Below are 23,612 nucleotides of genomic sequence, written 5' to 3'. Positions count from 1 at the left end.
TTGTAATGCATTTTATATAGGATCTGATGAAGCTGAGGTCTGTACCATCTTGTGCTCTCGATCCAATGACATCAGGACCTCATAGGCTTACCCGTGTGTCATCCTTTCTTCCACTTGAAGGCATGATCCCCCATGGAAAGATTTAAATGGACAAAATGGGCAAATGGATACATACACTTTCGAGAAGCGCAACTTCCCTACTGCTATGGAATGTTGCATCAAACGGCGGGCCCTTTCCAGCCAACGTCCCTCAGGGAAACCTGGATTGAGGTCGACACCTCTGACTAAATACCAAGCAAGCGTTGTTATACCTGTGTCGCGCTCGACCATGTACGATCCGTAGACTTTGGTGCTTACCGCTCTTCAGAAAGATTGTTTAATGATTTTACTCTTGAAAATCACCGAAAATTCCCGGATGAAACTGTAAACATAACGAGTGAGTGCCATATCATATATATCACCGGCTGCTACATCCCTCGCGCAGCTGGTCCTCCTCCTCCACTTACGTGACTACACACATACACACAATACCGTATCGTTGAATGATTCAGTTTCAAACCCATCCGCTGCGCGTTTCCATTGTTCGGTTTCAGTAGAGCAAACTTAACACTGCGTACAATGAAATGCACTGCATCGAATGCAGTTATTATTGTGTCCCAGTCTCCTGTTCAAACCTGACCGAAGACCTTGAAGAAAAGTAGACCCGGTCAGAAGCGTCTGCGACAACAGAGGAGAAGACGGTCTTTGGGGACGGAGGACTGTTACAGGTAAGTGATTATACATCTTCCATCTTATCTGCCATCTGCTGACAGCTGCGCATGCCTTGCATTGTGACCTGACGAGGTCGATGTATACATAAAACAGACGACTTGATAATTTCAGCATGCGAATTAATAGGCCGGCGAAGCATGGTGTAGATTGTTATATGAGCATACGTTCTGTCCTCTCTAATACATTGGGGGTGTGCTCTCCTTCCATGGTCGCTGGAGATGCATGCGAGTGCGACGACAGACGACTAAGAAGACGGCCAGAATGATAGCTCGGACAAACACAATTCCTTTCGGGAACAACCCGTGTTTTCAGTTGCATTTGCCCACATGCTAAGGCTGCTTGTGCCATGTGACACATTGACCCAGAAACGGATGGTCGACCCAGATTAGGCGATATTGGAACATCTCCCCCGTCCTCGGGAATGCGAGTCAAAATCTTCACAAATTGCCTGCTTTTAACTGTTTACATTTCCTAGTGCACGTGGTGATACGATGATGTCCATGTAACTCTTCCCCAAGATATCAGGTTACTGTCAAAGGAGGACTATCGGCAGGAGCAGTTGGGTTTAATTGACCATCTGCAGGTGACTAATTTACGCAGTAAGGGCACTGGGTCATGTTAGATTCAGCACTAAATATATTCATTGCACAAGCGCGAATACTTTTGACGTACTGTGAGATGAGAGAGACCCCTATTGGCAACTTTATCCTGCCTACCTAGCAGCTGCCTATAGTCCCTTTAAGAATATAGTTGTTTTGCAAAAACCCGGAAGCATAGTTAGGCAAACATGCCCTCTGCTCCTTAAGTTACAAGTACACGGAGGCAAATCGAGATCTAATCACACAGAGCTCTTAAAAACTTGCATTCTTTTGCAAACATTTACCTTTGTGTGCGTCGTTGGGTGTTCTATACACACTGTAAAACCGGGGCTTACGTTTCCTATATGGGTCAGGATATTATGTGTAAAGTCGTAAATCTGATTTTTTTTGGGTACGTTTTGTGCCCAAAATTCCTTTTTTTCCCCCATTTTGGCGGTTTTTCTCAGGTTGAGAGTTATTTACGACAAAACAACAATCATTATCTGAACCACCTGAGACGAAAGAAATCATCGCGAAAATTACTGTTACATAGATGATTGTAATTGCATTTGATACATGACAATGTGCCGATATGACCCAATTTACCCAATTCAGGCCACAGATTAATTGGCCTGAATTGATTCCTAAGTAGCGAATATTATTGTAGTCACAGAAAAATCATCCAGACTCTAGCTTCTTGAAACGTAGGCCTAAAACCTCTGCAATGTGGACGTGTGATATGATGATGACGAAATCGAGCTGCATCGCTGGGAGCCTAAAATCTGGTACAGAGGAAGCCAGGAATGTGGTCATCAGGATACTTTTATTAATCGCAATAAATCATGTGAAACACACTTAACTGCTTGCGTGATATTGATTCTAGGATCCGCTATAGATAACGCTACATACCGTATAGGTCTAGTTCTTCTGATCAATATCGACGAGGTTGGTTGTACTTGTAGGCCCTTCGGCCTACTTTATTTTTATTTATGAAATCATAAACACAAATCATGAAGCAACTACCTGCTTGCTAATTTAGTAATGAGGTTATTTCTGGGACAAAGTATGGCCTAGTTTGAGCCTCTTAACCTGTGTTCTACCTGACGTAGGCCTGTTCATACGGTTAGATACGAGCAGGTGTCAACAAGTGTTGCTTTCTAGCAAAACCTGATGATGTTTATGTTATCTTGCGAAAAAATTGTGTGTCGAGAGCTAAAAGAGATGGGACGAGTGTTCGTTCATTTTGTACGTATATTTACGCACAATTTCCCGATTTTTCAGTACCACCCCCCCCCCCCCTTTCCGCCAGAATGTACATTTACATGCGGTTCTCCTGTCGTCCAGCTCCAATATGTTTGTGGTAAAATGGCCGGCAAAGGATTCCAATTTCTTCATCAAGAATCGTAATGTATTTTTCTTTACAGAAAATACAAGCTTGAGACGTAACCCAACGTGGCCATATTCAAAGTCACGTGACGAACTTGTGACGTCACGATGGCGCCTCCCCGTATCATGCTTCCGGTGTCCATGGCGAGGCCAAGCGTCATCAGCCTCGGTTTGGCCCGGGCCGGAGCAAAGCATGTGATTAAGCAGAATGAGACAAGGCACCACAAAGTCAATGCGAGGTAAATAAATGGCAAAGGGAAATGTTTGACAGAAATCTAGCTAAAATGTTGCATCAAAGAAAACAAGATGGCTTCCACTTTCATTCAACGCTGGGCGCTGCTCACTTACCAGTGATAATAACATAAAGTTATTTTCTTTCTAACGCTGATCGCTTTGACAGATTGACAATATATATTCCTATATCTCTTTCACAGCAGATATGTATCATATTCAGTTTGATATGATCGATAACAGTTTGTGATGACAGCTCTCTATTTACCACTGGTCACAGCTGGAACTCCGTATTGTCAGAATCGGATTAAGAATTCAGTTATTGTTCCATTTTCCACATTCAACAGGCATTTAGAATGATATAAAACATGCCATCAGGGACTGTCTTGATTTTCAACTTGGGAGCGCCACCTTGTGGCCTTCAGAATTGATTCTAAGCAGGCGCCTCCATCTTGAACGTATTGACGGCCGATGTTTTAGTTTACAGACCGTACTTTGATTCACTGCACGGTGGATGAGGTATCGGGTTGCCTCAGAAAAATGCTTACCTTTAATTAGAGCGCCTTATTTCTATTGGGTTACAAAGGTCAACAATACCTTTACCCACCGTGCACTCTGTCGACGTCTGGGCTGAGTTTTACCTACACTCCGAATGCAGTGGTATTGTCTTCGTTCTTTCGATAATTTGATCCAATTATGCTTGTGGGTCAGTCGCTTTCAATTAAGCTTTGGCAGCGTGCTCAGCGCCACTCGATAAGGCTAGACTGTGACGTGATGGTAGAACTGTACTTATAATCAAATTACGCATTGTATTATCAATAATCAAAAGCAATTTTGCCAAAAAATATCTCCAAGTGTCGCTGAGATAATAAGTTCATGGTTTTGTTGTTTGTCGATGTATTAACAGTGACCTACTGTGATACAGTGCTGGCTTCTGAATTTCCCTATTTGTTTTGATTTTACCATCAAATGTGATGACATTTAAATCGTTCAAACCCCGATTTGCAGTTAGAAAGCATTCTTCCCTCTCAAGAAAGATCAGGTAGGCAACTGAAAGATTAGAATTAGAAAAGAGATCCTTTGAAATGATAAAAATTGTTTGGAAATTTATGTGAAAAGCTGCACCCGCGAATCCCAATCCATGTTTCGGCGAAAATAAAATACCTGCGATAATTTCGACAATTTCAGGTCTGCCCTGACGAAACTGATTTGTGGGATATACTGTATGATTGCCTGCGTGTTCGGCGCTGTCTTCCCTATCAGCGATGCCCTTGCTCAGACAGAGAGTGGCCAACATCTCTACTACACAGAGGTCAGTCATCAGAAAGAGTAATTTCTGTTTACCTCGTCAAGGGAACCTCGACCCTAACCTCCGGGCTGTAATGGATGAATGGCCGGAGGAAACTGGTGAAAGAATCTACTGTTTACCTAATTGTCCATTTAAATGTTCGTTGTTGTTGCTGTTCTTTTGTAAACACAGTGGTATCAGTTACCGCGCTGTACCACTTCTGATACAGGAGAGGGGTACTAAAAAATCAGGAAAATGAACCAGCGTAGGTACTAAATCAGGCCCTAATAGGATTTTAATTACACAGGAACCTTCTTTTTAGGGGTGTACGACGCAAAACGCTTCAACCAACATTTTGTGTTTTTCTTTCAGGTTTTTCATTGCTATATGTATAGCCTCGGTGTCATGGTCTTCATCTATTTCCTGTTCCTGATAATGCTGCAACGCCGCAAACTCATAGCTTCAGGAAAATTTGACGACATCGAACTTGATGTGATTGCTGGGATGGGGTCGCCTTCGGCTTCACGGAGAGGTAAAGTTCTATAGGTAGCCTACCAGGGTAGCCGACAGCGAAGTCTCTCTGTTGTCCTGAAGCTTGGTGTAAACTATCATTTCGGAGGATAACCATGTAAAGTGAGCGCATTATTACTATGCTCAGCGCCGTAAACGCATTTTTAAAAACTTCCAAACTTTCATTTATAACAAACACAGAAAACAATCTATCGGTTAAATTGAAAACTAGGCACTCAGGCTCCTGAAGATAATTCCAAGTCACCTCTGTCCGCGAATAATCTACGTTTGAATACGAATATCAGACTTTTAGACCGTAGGCATAGCTAGCTAGCTTTTTGCTCAAGTGGAGCAAAAATGCTTCTTTCGTTGGCAATGCCCGTCAGTCGAAAATTCGAGGAACATCTACGGGAAAAGATCGTCCCTTGGAAGTATTTGCCCCGCTCCACCCCCGGTTTCCTGCTACGGCCGTGAGTCTAGTTTCCTACAGGTGAGGAATTACACCTATGAGGGTAATAGACGAGAGTCACCTTTGCCTGCATTGTGAGGGGTCATCATCACAAAATACATTCACCTCGGCCTGGCTTTCACAATGGAAATTACCGTTCGCTTCTTTTTCAGCTTCAAGGGATTGGGACACCCAGAACGGCACGGACAACCCCGCCCGGCGACTGGTAGATTCGCCAATCCTCCCCACCATGAGCCGACGTGGTCATGACACCTCCCTCCATAAGAAAGAACTAGAGGAGCTAGAAAAAGACGCCAATGTCACGTACGAAGCGGAGGGGGTGAATTTCTACTTGCGACTCGGTGCTATGGGTAACTAGCGTTGTCACCATCCGCATGAACTAAACGCGCCTCGCGATTATAATCACTGCAATGTGATTTCTCGACTGCTAGCATGGTAAAACCGGTAGTCGCTGGGTTTGACATTCATCGCAGAGGCTCTGCGATCACCGCTTCTTGTCAAAGACAGGTTCGATGTTGACCGCAAATGAGCCATTTTTGTTGGATGTAATCATGATCGTAGATTGAGCGTTCTGATTGGCTCATTGGGAATGAGCAGGCCGGGGATGCAGAATCTGGCTCTTCTGATTGGACAATCCACCGGAACTAACCCCTACTTTTGCTATTTGTATCAGGGTTTCTTTCTCTGATGATGTTCTCTCTCTAGGTTTCGGAGTCGGCGGCATGGTGCAATCGGGCTTCAGAATCTCCGAACCTTTCGAGAACCCAGAGGCCTTAAAGTGTCGTAGTTTCCTATTTCTCATCAACGCAGGGCTGTACCTCGTTTTCGTCTTCCTCCAAACCTTCTTCATTTTCAAGTATCACAAGGTAAATTCTCAATAGTTCTCAGAAGTTCCCAACAGTTTTACTCTCTTTTCGTTATATTTTTCATTTAAACTCTTCTTAACGTAGTTTGGCAACGTTCAATTCATAATCGTATATAAGTTAATCTGAAAGAGAGCTGTTGAGCAGTTCCACTAAAACAGGTTGCAACAAGCTCTTCGATTGGTCGAAACAATCTACCAGACGAAATCCAACCAATCGTACTCACTCTTTCATTCATTCCAGGTCGTGATCCATAGACACAAGGCGTTTGTCCGCCTCTGCTTGATGCACATTCTCGCCACGAATCTTTCGGTCTGGTTGTCAACCACCACCCATGAAACTGCCGAGGACATTGGGCGCGTGGGTGCTAAAAGTCTCTCATTTGCAAAATTGGAAACAAATCTCACAAATATGACAAATGAGGGTAGGTGACCAGCTGTAATAAAAAAATTGCCATTTTGAGGAGATTTCCGTCAAACGAATATTTTGTGACGATTCTTATAAGTTACTTGACCTCTCATGGTTTCAAAATATCATTGTGTTTAGGCATGAGGTTTTCATATAATTTGGGCACTTTGACCATCCCTCAACCCCACGAGGAAATATACCTTGTCATAACTTCGGCAAGGGTGGATTCTGAGTGGTCAAGAGAGACAGGAAGCCTGAAATCCTTAAAATGAAATATCTCTCATTTCAGCTGCAGCAAATTTATGGAGGTTCGGTGCGCCCGGAGCTAATGGGACAGCCATGACCGTATCTGAACCCCATTCTGGTGACGTAGACCTCATGATTATCTGCCATCACGCACACACGCTTTCCGATCGCAGCGCCCCCTATCTCTTCCCCTGCTTGATTGAATACAGCCTCATCGGCGCTGCAGTCGCGTACAGGACCTTCCTTAACATCGGAAAGAGGGTCGCGAAGGGTGATTCCGTTGATGACGTGGCTGGAGTACAGTACTCAGAACCCGTGGAGTGCCACAAATCTAACCGGGGCCTCTTCATGGGCCTCTTGGTCATTCTGGTGACGTTTGTGAGCGTCGCGCTTTTCTTCGTCCTGGAGGAGGACAGCTCGAAACAAGACATGTCGTCCGGGATCTTTCTCTCAACTGAAATATTTCTATTCATTATCGGCATCATTACCTGCCTGATTGGTTTGTGTTATACAAAACGACTGGCTTACGTCGGTCTCCTCGACGAAGACTTCTTCGATGATAAACTTTTGCTCATTGCGCAGATGGGTGTGTACCTTCTCAGCACGTGCGTTGCCATATCGTCTGCGACTGCGCTCTTCCAAGCCGGTGTCCACGGCAAAATGATACTGCCTATCATGTATTTGTGCATGGCAATCTTAAATTTCATCCAATCGTCGATACAGACTGTGTTTATTTTGGACGGACTTCGTCGTTGCGCAGCAACAGACGATCACATGACTAAAAAACCTGGCAGGGCAGTCATCACGTTTCTTCTCGTTTGTAATCTCGCGATGTGGACTGTGAACACGTTCGAGATTAAGAAGGCGGAAGTTGTGGATATCCATGTGGATTTCTTTCGCTACATGCCTTGGTCGATTATCATGCATTTGTGTCTCCCGCTTGTTATCTTCTACCGGTTTCACTCGAGTGTGTGTTTGAGTGACGTCTGGCACAACGCCTACGTGAAGCGGCGCATTGATGGTTACGGCTTATTGTCGGACGTTTCTGATGACAGCGTTTGATTAAAATAATTGGTGAAGCAGTCTAAGATGCCCCCCCCCCCTAAAAAGCGTCCCTCACTATCGTATGGTGACAGATTAAGGTATGGTTGTGTGGAGACCATGACCGTCAATACCTCAGCGATTGGCAGCGCATAATGGAGAATTTTTTCCCCGAATTTTTTATCCAGGGGCGTTTCAGATGTTTACACCTGCATTTGATAGATGTATTTTCAAGCCCATATTGAAAAACTGGGTACGATGATATTTTATACATATATGCAAACGAGGCGACATAATTGTAAATATATACGGGCATTTCAATATTTCATAATAAATACACAGTCGAATGATCCAGTTGTTGACAGTTTTTGAAGTGATGTGCTGGTTCAAACCCTTTTGCGTCCAAGTTATTTCAGAAATCACGCGTTTTTCAAGACAGACCGGAATAGGAATTAACGTATTTGACCTGCAAAACAAAGGAAATTGATATTTTGACTGATGGATTAAAGCGCGAGAGATGTTTCAGCAGTACATTGCAAATTCACAAGTCGATGTGAGGATCACAGAATTCTCATCGCCTGCCATTATGTGACGTCACTCTGTACACCTGTGTCTACGAACTGTGTCGGGCATAAACAAGGAATTAATCCGAACAGACGATATGTTTTGTTTGATGAAAAAAAATTTCCTGTTGTAAAGTGACAATTGTCAACTGCGGGATGTGTCTTGTCAGAAATGTTGACCCATATATCAGAACCTCGGTACTTTAGATCAATCCGGCGTTGACATTGTGTTCCCAGGTATCCATTCATTTCTAAGGTATTGCAGTAAAATTGCAACCACCGTATATTTGATATTCACATTACACGGTCTATTTAACTCTGACAGTGCTAAAACTAGATCAAAGCTCTGAAGAACTCTTCATCATGTCCGTGCCTCTCGCCTACTGTCCATGACAATTTATCACGAAGTATCAATGCCCGCCGGTGTCGAAATCGTTTTGACTAGGTCCGATCAGAGAATTGTTGCGGGTGCACTGAATGTAAGGCCTGGGGTGACCTGGTCTGGTCATGTGTCAAGACCGTGTTCTCATCGGGACATGAGAATCCTCTCGTAACCGACTTCGGGACGATCATCACACTCGTGTACAGGAGAAGCTATGTTTGGGCAGTGGATTCGTTGTTGGCGCTGAAATAAATGCTGGAACTACCTCACGTGGCTCTCTCTTTGGTAAGATAGAGTAAGATACCTTTAATTAGGTAGGTTGACCTAAATTTGACATTTCAGAGCCCCATAACTAGGCTGAACTTTATGTCCCAATGCAACTCCATTTTCTACATTTAGTTCGCCATCTGCTGGCTCTTGGGGCAATGAACGTCTCTTGGGGACAGAACGAGGGATTTGTTGGTCGAAACGAAAAGGGCATTCTCCAATGAGGTTTGCCTTGCTTTACACATTGGGTGGATTGTAAGAGACTATTCAAATCCCACTCACCCTTCGTCCACGGTATTCTTTTTTCGGACCGACTTCCGCATTACTGGTTTCTGTAATGTGATCTACGCTTGCCTTTTTACGCGTTCGACGTGCTTAGTAGGCCCTATTTTATGTTAGTTTTTTGTCTGCAACAGCTGTATATTGATATTCTATGTAGGACCATGCCTGGTATAGAGGCCTGTACATTATGATAATGATAGTGCATATTAAACTTTCACATCGATAGCAAAAGCAATCGCATTTAGCAAGAATACTACGGTGCATGTATATCTTTTCGCCGCTGTGATCTTCTTCAGGAAAACTCTTTGCACAACTCTTCACTATTCTCACGTGATCTCGTGTTGCCATGATGGCGCTACCTCGAGTGAGGAGGACCGGCATTCATAGGCCAAGCGTGATAAGCCTCGGTCTGGCGCGAGCGGGAGCAAAACATGTCGCACGGAGGCAGGAAAAAAGGTTGAGCCCCACCAGGGCAAGGTAGGTGGTCATACCATGTGTTTCAAAATGTATTGACACATTTCCCTCTGCCCATATACTGTCCAAACAGTCATCATATTTTTGTCTAAAATAATTGATAATCGGTCCAATTGATTTGTAATCTTGCAAGTGGCCAAGCAGGGATTCTCGAACGGCCAGTTGTCGTCAAATCAGGCGATGTATGAGAACTTCTTCCTCTGGTGTTTTCATTTTCACGGTTTAGCCTATAGGCAGACCTGGGTCTTTAACGATCGCCTCTTCCATTTACAGATCTGGATTAACCAAACTGCTCTGTGGCATGTACTGTATGGTTGCATGCGTGTTCGGCGCTGTCTTCCCAATCAGCGATGCCCTTGCTGAGACAGGGAATGGTGAACATCGCTATTACACTGAGGTGAATCATCAGATATAGTAATTGGGTTCACCTTCTCTGCCCTGTTCGTTGTTGTTGCTGTTCTTTTGTAAACACTGCCAGTGGTATCAGTTAACGCCATAGCCGTGGACCGTCTTCCCAATCAGCGATGTCTCAGCTCAGACCAGGAGTGATAAACATATGAATAATATTACACTTTAAAACTATAAATATTTCGGATGTTCCATTGTTTGATCTACGGATCGACTCAGCATCTTAGCCTTCATGTACACCCCGTATTCCTTTGTATCATCATGGCCAAGAGTGGTGAGCACCACAATGCGTATTAGTTCCAACTTAAGTTTCTTTTTTTTGATTAGATGTTCCACTGTTTCATGTACGGACTCGGCGTCATCGCCTATATATACTTCGTCAGTCTAATAATGCACCAGCGCCGAAAACTGAAGGCTTCCGGAAGATATAAGGATATTGAACTTGACGTGATCGGCTCAGCAGCACCCTCCAGGAGAGGTAATAGTCAATAAATACTCCATTGAAGGGTGTACGGGGCCTTTAAGGACTGATTCCACTGTGAGCAGGTTTATTTGCCGCCCTAGCATTTGCCAATTTTGCATTTTAAATACGCGAACCTGCCATATGATGATATGACCAACCTATGTCTCGATCACTACGTACCCTCTGAGCATTTTCGACTTTTCTCAGTTTCCAGAGATTATAGGAAAAACAGCGTGACGAACATGGACATCGCGCGGCGGCTTATCGAGAGAGACAAAGAGAGAGAATCCCCGCTGGGGTCAATAAATTTGGAAAATATAGATACTGACGCTCTCCATGACAAACAGATGGAGGAGTTAGAAAGGGATGCGGAAGTGACGTATGAAGCGGAGGGAGTGAATTTCTACCTTCGTCTTGGAGCCATGGGTAAGACCAATACGACATATATGGGGTGTCTAAAAAAAACAGGAGTATATGTAGAACCGACTCTTTCCTGAAATGAGAGAAACCTGCGATCACACTTATGGCTTTGCACGTTTTTGGTTTTTGTAGTATGAACAATCTTCTTTCATTTAAAACATTCCGTCGTCGTTCGTCGTCGAGTTCATCGTTTGTGAACAGTTTTCAAAGCAGCAGCCTCCTTGGGAATTCCGGGCCTCGATTGCCAATGATATCCAGAGACCTGCCATGTTTTTGGGGACATTCTGTATTGCTACTTTCTTCTCCAGGTTTTGGCGTCGGAGGTATGGTACAGTCTGGTTTCCGAATCTCCGAGCCCTTTGAGAATCCAAAGTCGTTGCATTGTCGCAGTCTCCTGTTCCTCGTCAATGCAGCTTTGTATCTAGTGTTTGTGTTCCTGCAGACCTTCTTTATATTCAAATATCATAAGGTGAGCTGTCAATAGGGGGCGCTTGAAAAACTACTAAATATTCTCAACGTTTTCTCAAGCCATGCGGCCGTATTTTCCTAGCCATATGCATATGGCCACAGCACCTTTTTTGAATTCTCAGTTCCCTCAAGTCCAGAATACAAACATATGCCGTTGTAACGAGCTGTTCGATTGGTCTCAACATGTCACCTGATGATAATTCAGCCAATCATAACTCTTCTCTCATTTTTTTCAGGTCGTCATCCACAAACACAAGGCATTCGTCCGTTTTTGTCTGATGCACATTCTTGCCACGAACTTGTCCGTTTGGTTGTCAACGACAACTCATGAAACAGCCGAGGATATAGGACGGATGTCAGCCAAGTCTCTCGCTATGACAGCCCACAACCAAACAAACGGTGAGTGTGGATTTGGTCTCGGATTTGCAGCATTTTTTTGTTTCTTGTACACGGCCGGTAAACTGCGACTACATCACGGCCGCAGACCTCTCTGTACATTTTCACACGATTGATTTCAATTACGTTACTCCACACGATCGTATGTGTTCTATATGAACTTTTTAAGTGAGAGTCAGGCAAAAAGCACGTCGTTCTATGCTTTTTTCTGTATTTCAAATACACGATAACAGTTCGGGCAAAGAATCCTTTGGTAAAAAGCTGGTTTAAACCAATTATCTGCATTTCACAGATGGAGCTGATTTGATGAAATACGGAGCTAACGAATCTGATGTCGGCAACTCCGCCAACCAAAATGACGCCGTGGATCGTTTGATCAACTGCCATCAAACGCACACACTCTCCGACCGCAGTGCTCCCTACCTCTTCCCCTGTCTGATCGAATACAGCCTTATCGGCGCTGCAGTAGCATACAGGACCTTCCTAAACGTCGGAAAGAGGGTCGCGAAGGGAGATTCTGTTGACGAATCGGCAGGAATGAAGCAGTCAGTAGAGCCAGTGGAGTGCCACAAATCGAACCGTGGTCTCTTCTTGGGGTTGATAATGCTGCTGATCACTTTAGTAAGCGTGGCGATGTTCTTCGTTTTCGAGGAAGATAAGCAGAAGAAGGACATATCAACCGGGATTTTTTTATCCTCGGAGATATTTTTATTTGTAGTTAGTTCATGTGCGTGCATCGTCGGATTCTTCTACACGCATAGATTATCATTTATCGGACTTCGCGATAGTGATTTTTTCGATGATAAGCTTCTACTCATTGCGCAAATGGGCGTTTACCTTTTGAGCACGTGCGTCGTGATCTCGTCTGTAACATTTCTGTTCTCGGACCCTGACCGCGAAGGTCACATGACACTCCCAATAATGTACCTAAGCATGGCATCGCTCAATTTCGTCCAATCGTCAATACAGACTGTGTTTATCCTAGACGGGCTACGTCGTTGCGCGGGAACGGACGATCACATGACTAAAAAACCCGGGAGAGCCGTGATCACGTTTCTTCTCGTTTGTAATCTCGCGATGTGGACTGTGAATACGTTTGAGATTAAGAAGGCAGAAGTTGTCGCGGACATTCACGTGGATTTCTTCCGCTACATGCCTTGGTCCATCATAATGCACTTGTGCTTGCCTCTAGTGATTTTCTACAGGTTTCATTCGAGTGTGTGTTTGAGTGACGTATGGCACAACGCCTACGTGAAAAGGGAGACGCAAAATATTTTTGATCTCAGTGACATTCTCGAGGAGAGTGCCTAAGCACCAGGGTGGTCATGCATCACGGGGCGGCGCATCTTGGTACTGGTGTAACATCTATTAGTGTTTCAACATTTCTCTCTTGGGACCCTTGGGACCCTTCGTGCCCTAGGTGGCACATGGGGCGTTCCCCAGGGTCCTCCACTCAAGTCTGTTGGCTGCTCGCTGTCTGGCTGCCTCCCACGTTAGGCCCTTCTCTTGAAGTTCCTTTGCCATGGAACGCCGCCAGGTCTCTCTTAGTCTGCCTCTATTCCGTCTCCCCTGTGGTGTCCATGTGAGTGCTCTCCTTGGCAATGCGTTTGCAGGCATTCGGAGCACATGGCCCAACCATTGCCATCTTCGTTCCTTCACCAATTCTGATATGGGCTTCAGGTTAGCGTCTCTCAGTAGGTCTTCGTTACTGATTGTCCTTTCCACATTTCAGTATTCCCTTATTTTTCTCCTATCAAAGGAAAAAGGCGACCACTAACCAAACTATAACCATGCAATGGCTGAACTATAATTGTAGCGGAAACACACACCAGAAACACTCCCAGACACTTCACATGTGCACGTTTCCGTTCCACGTTTCGAAACCCAGTAAAAGTAGTTCGGGTCAACAATGGATCGTACCAGTAGTTATACAGCTATGGAGCCGTGAATGCGTTATTCATCTGGGACCAAATTCACTGACACACCGGTGTGACAGCGGATATAGTCCCCCTGGAGTCATAGTCCGGTAGCATTGTATTTGATCAATTAAGCAGCATGATCTATTGTACCGCTAACCCTAACCAAAACATTTAGCAATGCGGGCTATTGTTACACGGACTATCAGCCCTAGGACTACTATCCCTTGCACACCTGGTCAACAATGGATCGTACCAGTAGTTATACAGCTATGGAGCCGTGAATGATGTAACATTAGGGTATGCGTTATTCTCCTGGGACCAAATTCACTGACACACCGGGACCCTGGGTCATACGGGCCGTGGATCATTGACTGACCGAATGTGAACATGATCCGGCGGTGAAATTTACCCCCCCTATAGGCAATAATGATATATAGACTATTATATTGTGTAGAGTGTAATGTATTAAAAACAATTTGGATACAATGTAATCAAGATAACTGTATTATACGTGTACATACACAGGCAAAGCAATAAAATTGGTGAAGTTGACGCCGTTTTGTAAAACAATCAACCTGTAATGTCTATATCTGATGAACAATTGGAGAAAAACATATTTAATGTAATGAGGAATAATCTTGTTCAGTCTTTAATGTGATGAGGGATATGTGTGTCCAATTCGTCACACAAGGACTTAATTTTAACTCGTGCTATATTGTAGTGCATGCTATTGATGAAGATTTACCGGTGCTGTGAGAATACGTGAATACTACTGGCTATAAATTACAACAATCATGTTACGTCACGTAGACTCGTTTAAAAATACCACAAAAGCCAAGTGTCCGCGAAGTTATGTCACTTGTTGTTCGACTCCTGTTCATCATACCGTGACCTCAGTATTGGACCAATCTGCTTTGTATGGGTCAATGAATTTGATTGAAAATCACAATTTGAATAGATGAGTGGTTTGGTAACCTCTCTGACGTAACGTACTCAATACGGGGCGTTGAATTTGGCTGTGCTCCTGGTATGACAGACCGGTTTTGGGAACACAAGCGTTCAGTTGTGTCGACGCCAAGTCGAAGCACTGGTTCAACATTGGTGAGTTCAGCCTGATTTCTCCACAACTTTTTCTCCCCAAATTTTGCGACTATTGTCTGATACAATGTACAATCTTATCTTATCTTTTCATTTTCATTTCTTGCAGACGCCAGACACGTTGTCCTGTCTAGCACACCCAATGCTGCCCAACCGGTTTATCACAAGATACGACGTGAACACCACCATGGTGAGTTATTTTTCTCTATCGAAACTTCCTTGATCGCACATACATGTATTCTTTTGAAACTTCTCATCTCTGCAGCAGTGGCGGATCCAGAAATTTGGGAAAGAAGCGGGGGGGGGGCGCGTTGCCCCACCAATGAGTACTTATGATAGAGCCGAAGGTGCAATCCTGAAAATGAGGGGTAGGGTTCTTGAGGACAGGTGCCCTAAAATATCAAAGAGGGATGACTTATGGGGGACCCCTAAATCCGCCACTGCTGTTCTGAATATTTCCACACTCGGCTCAGCTGACCTTTAAAAGGAGGACACTGTTAGCCCATTCCCTATCTATGGTACTATATCGTTCTGGCAGCAAGGAAATGAGACGATCGGTCATGTCTGCCATGTTTTATGACGTCACACGCCACGTGCTTGGCGCAATGTGTCACGTGCTCATAACACATTCCGTCTCTGAACCAATCAGCCCTTGATACTGTGACCTCTAGCCTTAAGCATTTAGTGATCACCAATCGTCTCATTTCACCTCTGTGCTGCCAACTGTGCGACGATTGAGGATCAATCGGAGATCAGCATCCCAGAGCTTTGATAAACCCTGCCAGTTGTTCCCAGGCTAGTGTTATGAAATGACCATGGTTTAGTGATAGTCCTACCCCCTCTTGTATTCAGTGGTATTAAATGGACAACTGTGGCCTGAGATATGGTGGTTTTTCCCACAAAAATGGCTTCCAGTATAACCGTGACTTCTCAGTCCAAACAGGAAAATTGAAATACATCATTGAACTGCAATAAACAGTGCACAAAAACTGGGTGTAATTTCACAGGTCATGTCCAAAACTGCCTCGCACACTGGCGATAATCGTTATTTGAGATAAGTGGCGGCGCATGGTGGCAAGCAGAGGTATTATCCTCCTGGCCAGGGAAATCCAACGCCCAGGTTGACCCTTTAAAGCTGACATGCATGCATAAAAACCCTAACGGCCAAATTAGAAAAGACGGAAAGGATGAAGTGGCGAGGGTTCCGAGTTCGAACCCGCTCGAGGAATATTTTTTATTTTTTTCTTTCTCTGTGACCTGTCTCGTCAATGAACTTGTGTTTGTGCAGTCAAGTGAGACCTGTCGCTGGGTGTCTATCATGTTTCAAGTGCAGTTTGTCTTTTGGTGGTCGGGTGTTTGTGTTTTCTATCTTTGTCGTTTGGGTTTTTATGCATGCATGTCAACTTCAAGTATGTTTTCGTGTGGTCACGAAGATGATAAATGTTAATAATGACACCAATGCATTGGCCCTGCGGTCACGTGGTGGCTTTCAAAGATATCATTGTGCTGTTGGTAGAAAGCTGCTGAAAGCCGTAGCAAACCAGCAGCAAACAAAAGACTTAGGCTACTTAAAATCTCTTTCGGGAGCAGTTATAATCTGGTCACCATTGAGTTTTACCTATAGCTCCTATACAAGTATAAAGATGGTGTGCGAAGATAAATTTCAACCATTTTGTAACCATTTTAATAACGGTATGCGCCTGCTAAATCGCCCGCCCGCGATTTTTTTCCTGAACCTTTCGGGCAGTACAGTGTACATTTGTACACAGGTTCTCAGCCAATCAGAATCCGATAAATCTGTGTCGTCATCGGGGCGTCATCATGAAACTTAGAAGTAAGCTTGTATTGTTTTGTGCTTGTTAATCAAATTTGAAGCATGCAGTATCAAAATATACTGGAGGAAAACCATACACATGAGGCAGCATCGAAAGACAAGTCTCATTGCAGAGAAACATATTCCTACTGGAGGAAGACCATTCACATGAGACAAGTCTCGTTGTATATTCATGCTCAATATGATATCTGAAGGACTATCCCTTGGATCTTGGAGATGGGCTATTGTTATTGTCCTTTCTGTAGGTATGTTGCAGGCAGCAGAAATGACTAAAATATCTAAAATCTAAATAACAAGGGAAAATAAACGTGTTATAAAATAAAATATAAAGAGTGAAAAAGAAAAAGAAAAATGTTGTCCACAACCGGATTCGAACTCACGACCTTTGGATCGAACATCGTATTCTGCCATTTCTGACGAGCGCTCTACCAACTGCTCTAAAGTTTCTAAGACTTCTGACGTCATGTATTTGTCGAAATCTGATTGGCTGAAAGTACAAAAGTGCCGAAAAGGTTTCGGGAAAAAAAAATTCGCTACCCGCCCTTTTCAGATAGACAGTTAGCCCATCTATCACTTCGATCTATCTACCGTAGCTGTCATGGCCAATTCTTTTTTCTTTCAGAAGCCCCGAAGTCCTTTGAACTTTCAAGAAATGGTTGGGTTTGGTCAAGGGACTGGTATTGGATCTGATATATTATCATTATTGTCACACCTTTTCGCTAAATATGAGGTATTGAAAATGCTTGGTATTGCTCCTTGTGAGGTGTTACCCAACGTTAATGACGCCTGTCTGTATAAGTGGTACATACTTGACACCTATGGTGAAGGATGAGCCAGTTATTTTCGAGCTTGTACTTTGGGTGCATCTCGTTCCTCGGGTTGCATTGCGACCGCGACCCCATAGGAGTTTCTGGTCTTGTCTCTTCGCCCCCAACCCCGATAAACTCTGTGTGCCGTGAACGAATGCTCATCAGGTCGACAGTTATTTGACGACGTAAATCCATCCATATTAACTGGCGCTGCGGCTGCGCTCAATAGACTCCGTTGGGGAGTCTGAGCCTGATAGGGTGTACCAGTCCAGCCGGTTATATACGGTTGGTATGCTCTATGATATGGATCTCCAGCCACCTGTCAGCTAGGGGCAGACCCCAGTGTCTCAACCCTGGGTCTCAGAGGCGGTAACTTCTAGTCAGGCAGCGCGCTATGTCTGGTTAGGCGACATGGGTTACCAGGAGCATCCACAGCCAAAATGGTTTGCACATGGAGGTCATCGCGACCGACTTGTGAGGGGGAAGAAGTGATGTCCATGGCGGTTTCAAATTGATCTGACGACCCCCGCGTCTTCTGGACAGGGAGGGGTTCATGTGGCCAAATCCTGTCAGCTAAATCCTATCGTTAGCATCGTTTGCGGTACATGGAAACCAAGGGCATGGAACCCTTTTTTGTCTTGGTTTAATTTCTCTGAGGATTTCAATGATGATATATATATTTAGATCCACAGGTAAGTCGGTACATGTGGCGACTCGCCACATGAACTTTTTAAAAGTTTTTTTCGAGCATTGTCAAAAGTTATGAGAATAAATTTCTTCTTTGGACGTGTGTTTTTTTACCAGAATGACAATCAAAAAGTTTGTCACTGGAGAATTTCCCCATCCCCCACCCCAGCCCTAGAATAATATACAGACTAAATAGTATCTTTGGACTGTACTGGTAATAGAGGTCAGTCACAAAAAATGAAATATATATTGGACTGTACTGGTAATAGAGGTCAGTCAAAAAAAAGATATATATATTGGACTGTACTGGTAATAGAGGTCAGTCAAAAAAAGAGATATATATTGGACTGTACTGGTAATAGAGGTCAGTCAAAAAAAGAAATATATATTGGACTGTACTGGTAATAGAGGTCAGTCAAAAAAAGAAATATATATTGGACTGTACTGGTAATATAGGTCAGTCACGAAAATATCTGAAAGTCTGTGCCCCATTGTTGACGAATATAATATCGTGAGGACTTTATCAATAGTCACGGTCCCTGGCCCCTCCCACATAAAAATCATCAGCAAGGTCACTGCAGGCAATAGCTTCAGCATTGTTATTGTATAAACATGTCTTAAACATTATAAACGGCCCAATTTGTGGGGTTACATTGGGTTCTTGCTGGGGTAATGATGTCCATGTCCGATTCTGCGTTTTGTGGACTTGTAAATCAGTCCAGCAGTGACATTGCGTTTTGTGGACATGTAAGTCTGTCCCGCAGTACCAAGTTTCACCCCAGCAATTACCAATAAGACCTGCATGTGACCTTAAAGTAAATAGCTATGCAAGTGTGGTCGAGACAAAACGCGATGTATGCATTGGTAGAAGGAAATCTGCGAAGAGTAGCTGGAACTGTCTGTCCAGCTCTCGTTTATGAAACAATGGGCGATTTGAAAGACGTCTCCTGAACAGATCGCCCATTGTTCACTGAAGCAGCATTTGAATTGTCTCCAATTTTTTCAGTTGGATTGCTCCATCTCGTGTGGTTTCGCTGTCCCGTCCCAAGAATCGAGTCAACGCGACCGAGGCCACTTCTGAGAGATAAATATTCAGGATGCCAGATTTGTGGAACACAATTGAGGTAAATGAGATGAAATTCGATAAGCTGGCTAGAGTTGATGAAATGAGGCTATAGGTCCGTCATCATGTGACTGATATTGGGACAAACCCGAGGCAGGTTGACCACCATTGCCTGACAATTCGATTTAATTCATTTATCTTATTAGTGCCAATGAGGCTGTCACAGACATAAACATGTGCATAGACATATTACTGATATGCTATAATAGAAGATTTTTAAAAAAAACGTCATGAAAAATGATCAAATACTTCAGTTTCTTAAATTGTATATTTCAATGTTTCTTGGTATCTAAATCTTCCCTTTCTATTCCAGGCCAGCAGTCAAGAGCCATGATCAGGGAACAGCAGTTCCCAACGGAATTGACCCTTTTCTTGTTGTAATTCATGCTGTTGGCTCAGAATGGGTGGACACTCACCTGTTTTCGACCCTGAAAATTAAACATCGAACATTGTTACTCTTTGTTAAAAGTGAACCTTGCAAAATATGTGCTTATTCCTGAAATCAATAGCACTTCATGTATGTACTCGCTGATCCAGAATATTGCTATTTCTTGTTCCGTTTTCAATGTGGCAATCCATTTACCGTATCGGAGCTATTTCACAGCACAAGAAGTGCAACATTACAACAATGGAGCTATTTCTTGATCACAGCAAAAATGTGTTTCTACATTGTTTTACTCAAATGATGCATGGATGAGCCTTATTGACATATTTGTTTTCAAGAGGAATTGGTTGTAGGTTTTCTTTCTTTTTTCTTAAGGCAGGCCTAATTTAACAGAAGGCCTATATTTTAGGTAGGATATTATTTATACTATAGGCCCATATCAGTTTTGAGATCAATTTCCTCTTGAAGACAATAAACGTCAATCGAGTCTCTGCACCATTTTGTTTGGGCGGTTTTGGGCTAAAACACAGTACAAGAGAATGCTCCATTGGTGTTAACAGAATATGTCATTGTTTTGGTCAGCAATCAGTTCTTGCCACCTTGAAAGCGGTCACGGTTACTTACGACTTGTACATTGTTCAATTTTTATTATGCTATTGTCATTTGCCTTTGCCCCTCCCCCCATCCTTATCGACACTCACAGTGCACCACCCTCCATCCCATGCCCCGCATGCGCACTGACCCAACATCTGATCCCTTGACACGCTTGCTCAAGCGGCTCAAGCGGCGTCAGCAGTATCAACGTTGTGTTATTGTATTCCAAGTTTTGAATTATTCATATGTATGTACTTGCCAAATAAATGTTGTCATATTATAACCTTCGTCTATCTTCAGGTGCAACAATTTACGGTCAGCCTTTTCTGATTCCGCATGCCGGCCACTAATTGTAAGTTTTGTAGTATATATTATATACTTGCCCAATAAAAGTTGCCATATCATCAGGCTTTGTCTCTTGTCCTTCGGTCTCTCAGCGTGGGGGACACTCTCGAAAAGTGAGATTTATGCACTTACCAAATGCACCTTCTTCACCAAAAATACCTCACGCCTGATGTCAGGGACGAAATAGCCCAGAGTCTGTACCGTAACTTAATTTGCATCTCGTTTCAACCCCGAATGAGATAGCCAACTTGTATGTAAGCAGTTGACGATCGAGAAGAAGAGACAGTTTTTCCAAGCCTTGCGGAGACCAACGTCTATGTATGAAGTTCATAGTTCTGAAGACCTCTGTCTGGTTTCCTATATCTGTATAGTCATCATGGTATCAATGATTGAGCCGATTTACGAATATCGCGTAACTGAACTTAAGCAGGATTTCATGACGCCACCGACCATCTTTCATACATCTTCGCTCGTGAGGGCTTGCGAAATCTCCCTAGTTTAAAAATTTTGCGCTCAATGTGTATCTATGTGTCCTTGGAGTTCGAAGGATGTGACATTACAGTCTGGTTTAGTCTCGTAAAGAGACGCGAATTATTCCAGGACATTCAAACTTGTGTTGTATCCTATCCTTAAGATGTATGGTTATCCCTACAGAGGTGCCATGAGGGAGGAGTTCTAGCCATCTGGAGCATTTAGATCCAGGACCAGTTTTATGATGACTAGCACACTTACAAAAGACGACAATATGTTGACTCAGTGACCCTCTCCTATTTGCCGCATCGACTATTGACAGCTTCTGTTACCAATGGTAGTTTGAAGCGTGAAGGTCAGAAGCTGTTGCTGCACAGAACATGCGATAGTCGGACCAAATCTTAGCTGTGTGTTATTCTTTTAGGCAAGAGAAGTCCTCCAAGGCCATCGTGGTGGTTGCAGACGAAGCTCTCAAGACACATTTACCCCTCCATAGGCAAGAATGATAAATAGACTATTATATTGTGTAGAGTGTAATTTATTAAAAACAATTTGGATACAATGTAACCAAGATAACTGTATTATACGTGTACATACTCAGGCAAAGCAATAAAATTGGTGAAGTTGACGCCGTTTTGTAAAACAATAAACCTGTAAAGTCTATATCTGATGAACAATTGGAGAAAAACATATTTAATGTAATGAGGAATAATCTTGTTCAGTCTTTAATGTGATGAGGGACATGTGTGTCCAATTTGTCACACAAGGACTTAATTTTGACTCGTGCTATATTGTAGTGCATGATGCTATTCGGCAGCACAGCAGTCTGCGTATTCAAGTGTGACGTCACCATAAGTATGATTGTAGTCAAGGATGGGCCGCGAATGTATGCTTCAACGCCTCAAAGAGCATCACGAATATAAACCAGCGTTTTCTAAAATTGCAAAAAGTGATCATTTGTGCCTCTGAGAAATTATCCTAAAGATGTTTGGTTGTTTGGAAAATCTATTCTGTTCTCAAAGCGTTTGTTTCTGTCGTTGTGATGACCAAAGGTTACTAATATCTAGCAGGCACGTGTCGATCAACTTCTGACGATTGGAGTGGGATTATTACATGCACAGCAAAGCCACCATTTGAATCTAACGAAGCAAGTTAAAAGAACTTCACGACTAAAAAAATAAAAAGGAAAAACATGAAATTGAAGCCAGTGCGACTTGCGGCATTCGGCTTCTCCGGGCATGCTTTCGTCCACAGATCATCCTTGGTGATGCAGTTGTTGTCGTCGCAGCAGTGAGTGAGTCCGGGATCGCCGGGGATCGCTACAATGGGGGGTGCTGGACCTACGCCAGCTTTGATCGTGACGGGTTCTGTTCCGTCACAATTCGGCGATCCAGAATCGGGCGTTTTCTTCTGACACATCCGGATCAGGACCTGTTTGGTTGGGGTCGACGATGATCTCAAGGCAGACTGTAAAAGTCCAAATGAAATATAAGATAAGATGAGACATTTATTACTTTTTTGCCATACACACAATGATCGTGTGTCCATTGGCAACAAACCTGGCCCTGGTCACTTCCAAAGAATCAAAGTCACCAAGTGAGAATGATCGAGGATTGGCGCCGCCATTGGAAGCAATTCTAATCCTGTGGCTGCCAGTTTTTGGTCCTTTAGGTAGGGCGAGAAAAAAAAGCAAAAATCGTTTGGAATCGTTTTGACTTACCAGACATCTCCAGTCGCCGGTTCCACAATCCTGCTCGAACTTCTTGGCCCCAAACAGACAGTCCATGTTGGCTGGGGCACACACGATGGCCGAGTCACCTGCCATTTGAGGGACTGCAATTGAGCCCGTGGTGTCATCTGTGTAGCAACACTGCTGACATTTCAGGCAAAAAACACCTGGAAGATCCAGAAGAACATGGTACTCAATCTCCAAGCCTCGCCATTCATTGGTAACGGTTGCTCAGTGATACTAGCACCGTTTACTAGCATACTTTTGCTACGGAGCAAATGTTAGCAAAGTCCTATCATTTGGGGAGTGCATGGTACTGTAGCAGTTTTAGGCTACGAATTGGCGGCTTAAGATCATCAGTGCCATCTGTAACCACCAACTGGGACGAAACCCAGGATTCGAGCAGGAAACACCAAGTTAGCCGTCTCAGGGGGCGAAACCATCCCAAGACTTCGCAAAGAAGCTTAGAACCACGGGAATACGGGCACCGAAACTTGTTGTTGAAAGATATTTAAGTAACTTACCCTCCATTAAAGCCAGAGCAGCTAACACGAAAAAGCTAACGAAAAACTGAGAGGACATTTTGAAACTCATTCAAAAGTATTTGTAGAACAAAAATACGAATTTTCTGTGAAAGTGATCGCTTTTGGGACGAAATCAACAATTTATACTGACAATTCAATCACCTGCTGTCTTCGTTGTGG

At 43.6% G+C, this 23,612-nt stretch overlaps 3 protein-coding genes and 1 long non-coding RNA gene across 7 annotated transcripts; 3 read left to right on the top strand and 1 right to left on the bottom strand.

Annotated features, from left to right (window-relative positions):
* The first annotated feature begins 539 nt into the window (after nucleotides 1-539).
* LOC135498740 (proton channel OtopLc-like) lies at nucleotides 540-8,120 on the top strand. Of its 2 annotated transcripts, none has more exons than XM_064789133.1 (8): nucleotides 540-767; nucleotides 2,774-2,974; nucleotides 4,155-4,278; nucleotides 4,627-4,786; nucleotides 5,386-5,583; nucleotides 5,939-6,099; nucleotides 6,340-6,520; nucleotides 6,794-8,120. In XM_064789133.1, the coding sequence occupies exons 2-8, from the start codon at nucleotides 2,844-2,846 to the stop codon at nucleotides 7,810-7,812; spliced, it is 1,974 nt and encodes a 657-aa protein (XP_064645203.1). In that variant the 5' UTR covers nucleotides 540-767; nucleotides 2,774-2,843; the 3' UTR covers nucleotides 7,813-8,120. The 2 variants fall into 2 exon arrangements, with proteins under 2 accessions (XP_064645203.1, XP_064645204.1); XM_064789134.1 differs by lacking the exon at nucleotides 540-767 and adding an exon at nucleotides 2,453-2,594.
* A 59-nt stretch (nucleotides 8,121-8,179) lies between these two features.
* On the top strand, nucleotides 8,180-14,571 carry LOC135498742 (proton channel OtopLc-like). 2 transcript variants are annotated; one of them, XM_064789136.1, is made up of 8 exons: nucleotides 8,180-9,021; nucleotides 9,582-9,762; nucleotides 10,033-10,156; nucleotides 10,495-10,645; nucleotides 10,838-11,056; nucleotides 11,359-11,519; nucleotides 11,755-11,917; nucleotides 12,207-14,571. In XM_064789136.1, exons 2-8 carry the CDS (start codon nucleotides 9,632-9,634, stop codon nucleotides 13,223-13,225), a joined length of 1,968 nt encoding a protein of 655 aa, XP_064645206.1. In that variant the 5' UTR covers nucleotides 8,180-9,021; nucleotides 9,582-9,631; the 3' UTR covers nucleotides 13,226-14,571. The 2 variants fall into 2 exon arrangements, with proteins under 2 accessions (XP_064645206.1, XP_064645205.1); XM_064789135.1 differs by having other exon boundaries at nucleotides 8,180-9,050.
* Nucleotides 14,572-14,779: 208 nt separating this feature from the next.
* On the top strand, nucleotides 14,780-20,220 carry LOC135499118 (uncharacterized). 2 transcript variants are annotated; one of them, XR_010449241.1, is made up of 4 exons: nucleotides 14,780-14,934; nucleotides 15,041-15,121; nucleotides 17,388-19,385; nucleotides 19,698-20,220. It is a non-coding gene; the product is annotated as an uncharacterized LOC135499118 (long non-coding RNA). The 2 variants fall into 2 exon arrangements; XR_010449242.1 differs by having other exon boundaries at nucleotides 17,388-19,477.
* A 1,429-nt stretch (nucleotides 20,221-21,649) lies between these two features.
* On the bottom strand, nucleotides 21,650-23,530 carry LOC135499117 (uncharacterized). The gene is made up of 3 exons (XM_064789779.1): nucleotides 23,433-23,530; nucleotides 22,900-23,075; nucleotides 21,650-22,646 (listed from the first exon to the last, which is right to left on the bottom strand). The coding sequence occupies exons 1-3, from the start codon at nucleotides 23,500-23,502 to the stop codon at nucleotides 22,332-22,334; spliced, it is 561 nt and encodes a 186-aa protein (XP_064645849.1). The 5' UTR covers nucleotides 23,503-23,530; the 3' UTR covers nucleotides 21,650-22,331.
* Between the last annotated feature and the right edge of the window lie 82 nt (nucleotides 23,531-23,612).

The sequence above is a fragment of the Lineus longissimus genome, chromosome 14 (assembly GCF_910592395.1).
Source record: "Lineus longissimus chromosome 14, tnLinLong1.2, whole genome shotgun sequence".
In the NCBI taxonomy this organism is placed as follows: Eukaryota; Metazoa; Nemertea; class Pilidiophora; order Heteronemertea; family Lineidae; genus Lineus; species Lineus longissimus.
Note: the sequence above shows the minus strand (reverse complement) of the source record. Positions and strands in the feature narration are given on the sequence as shown.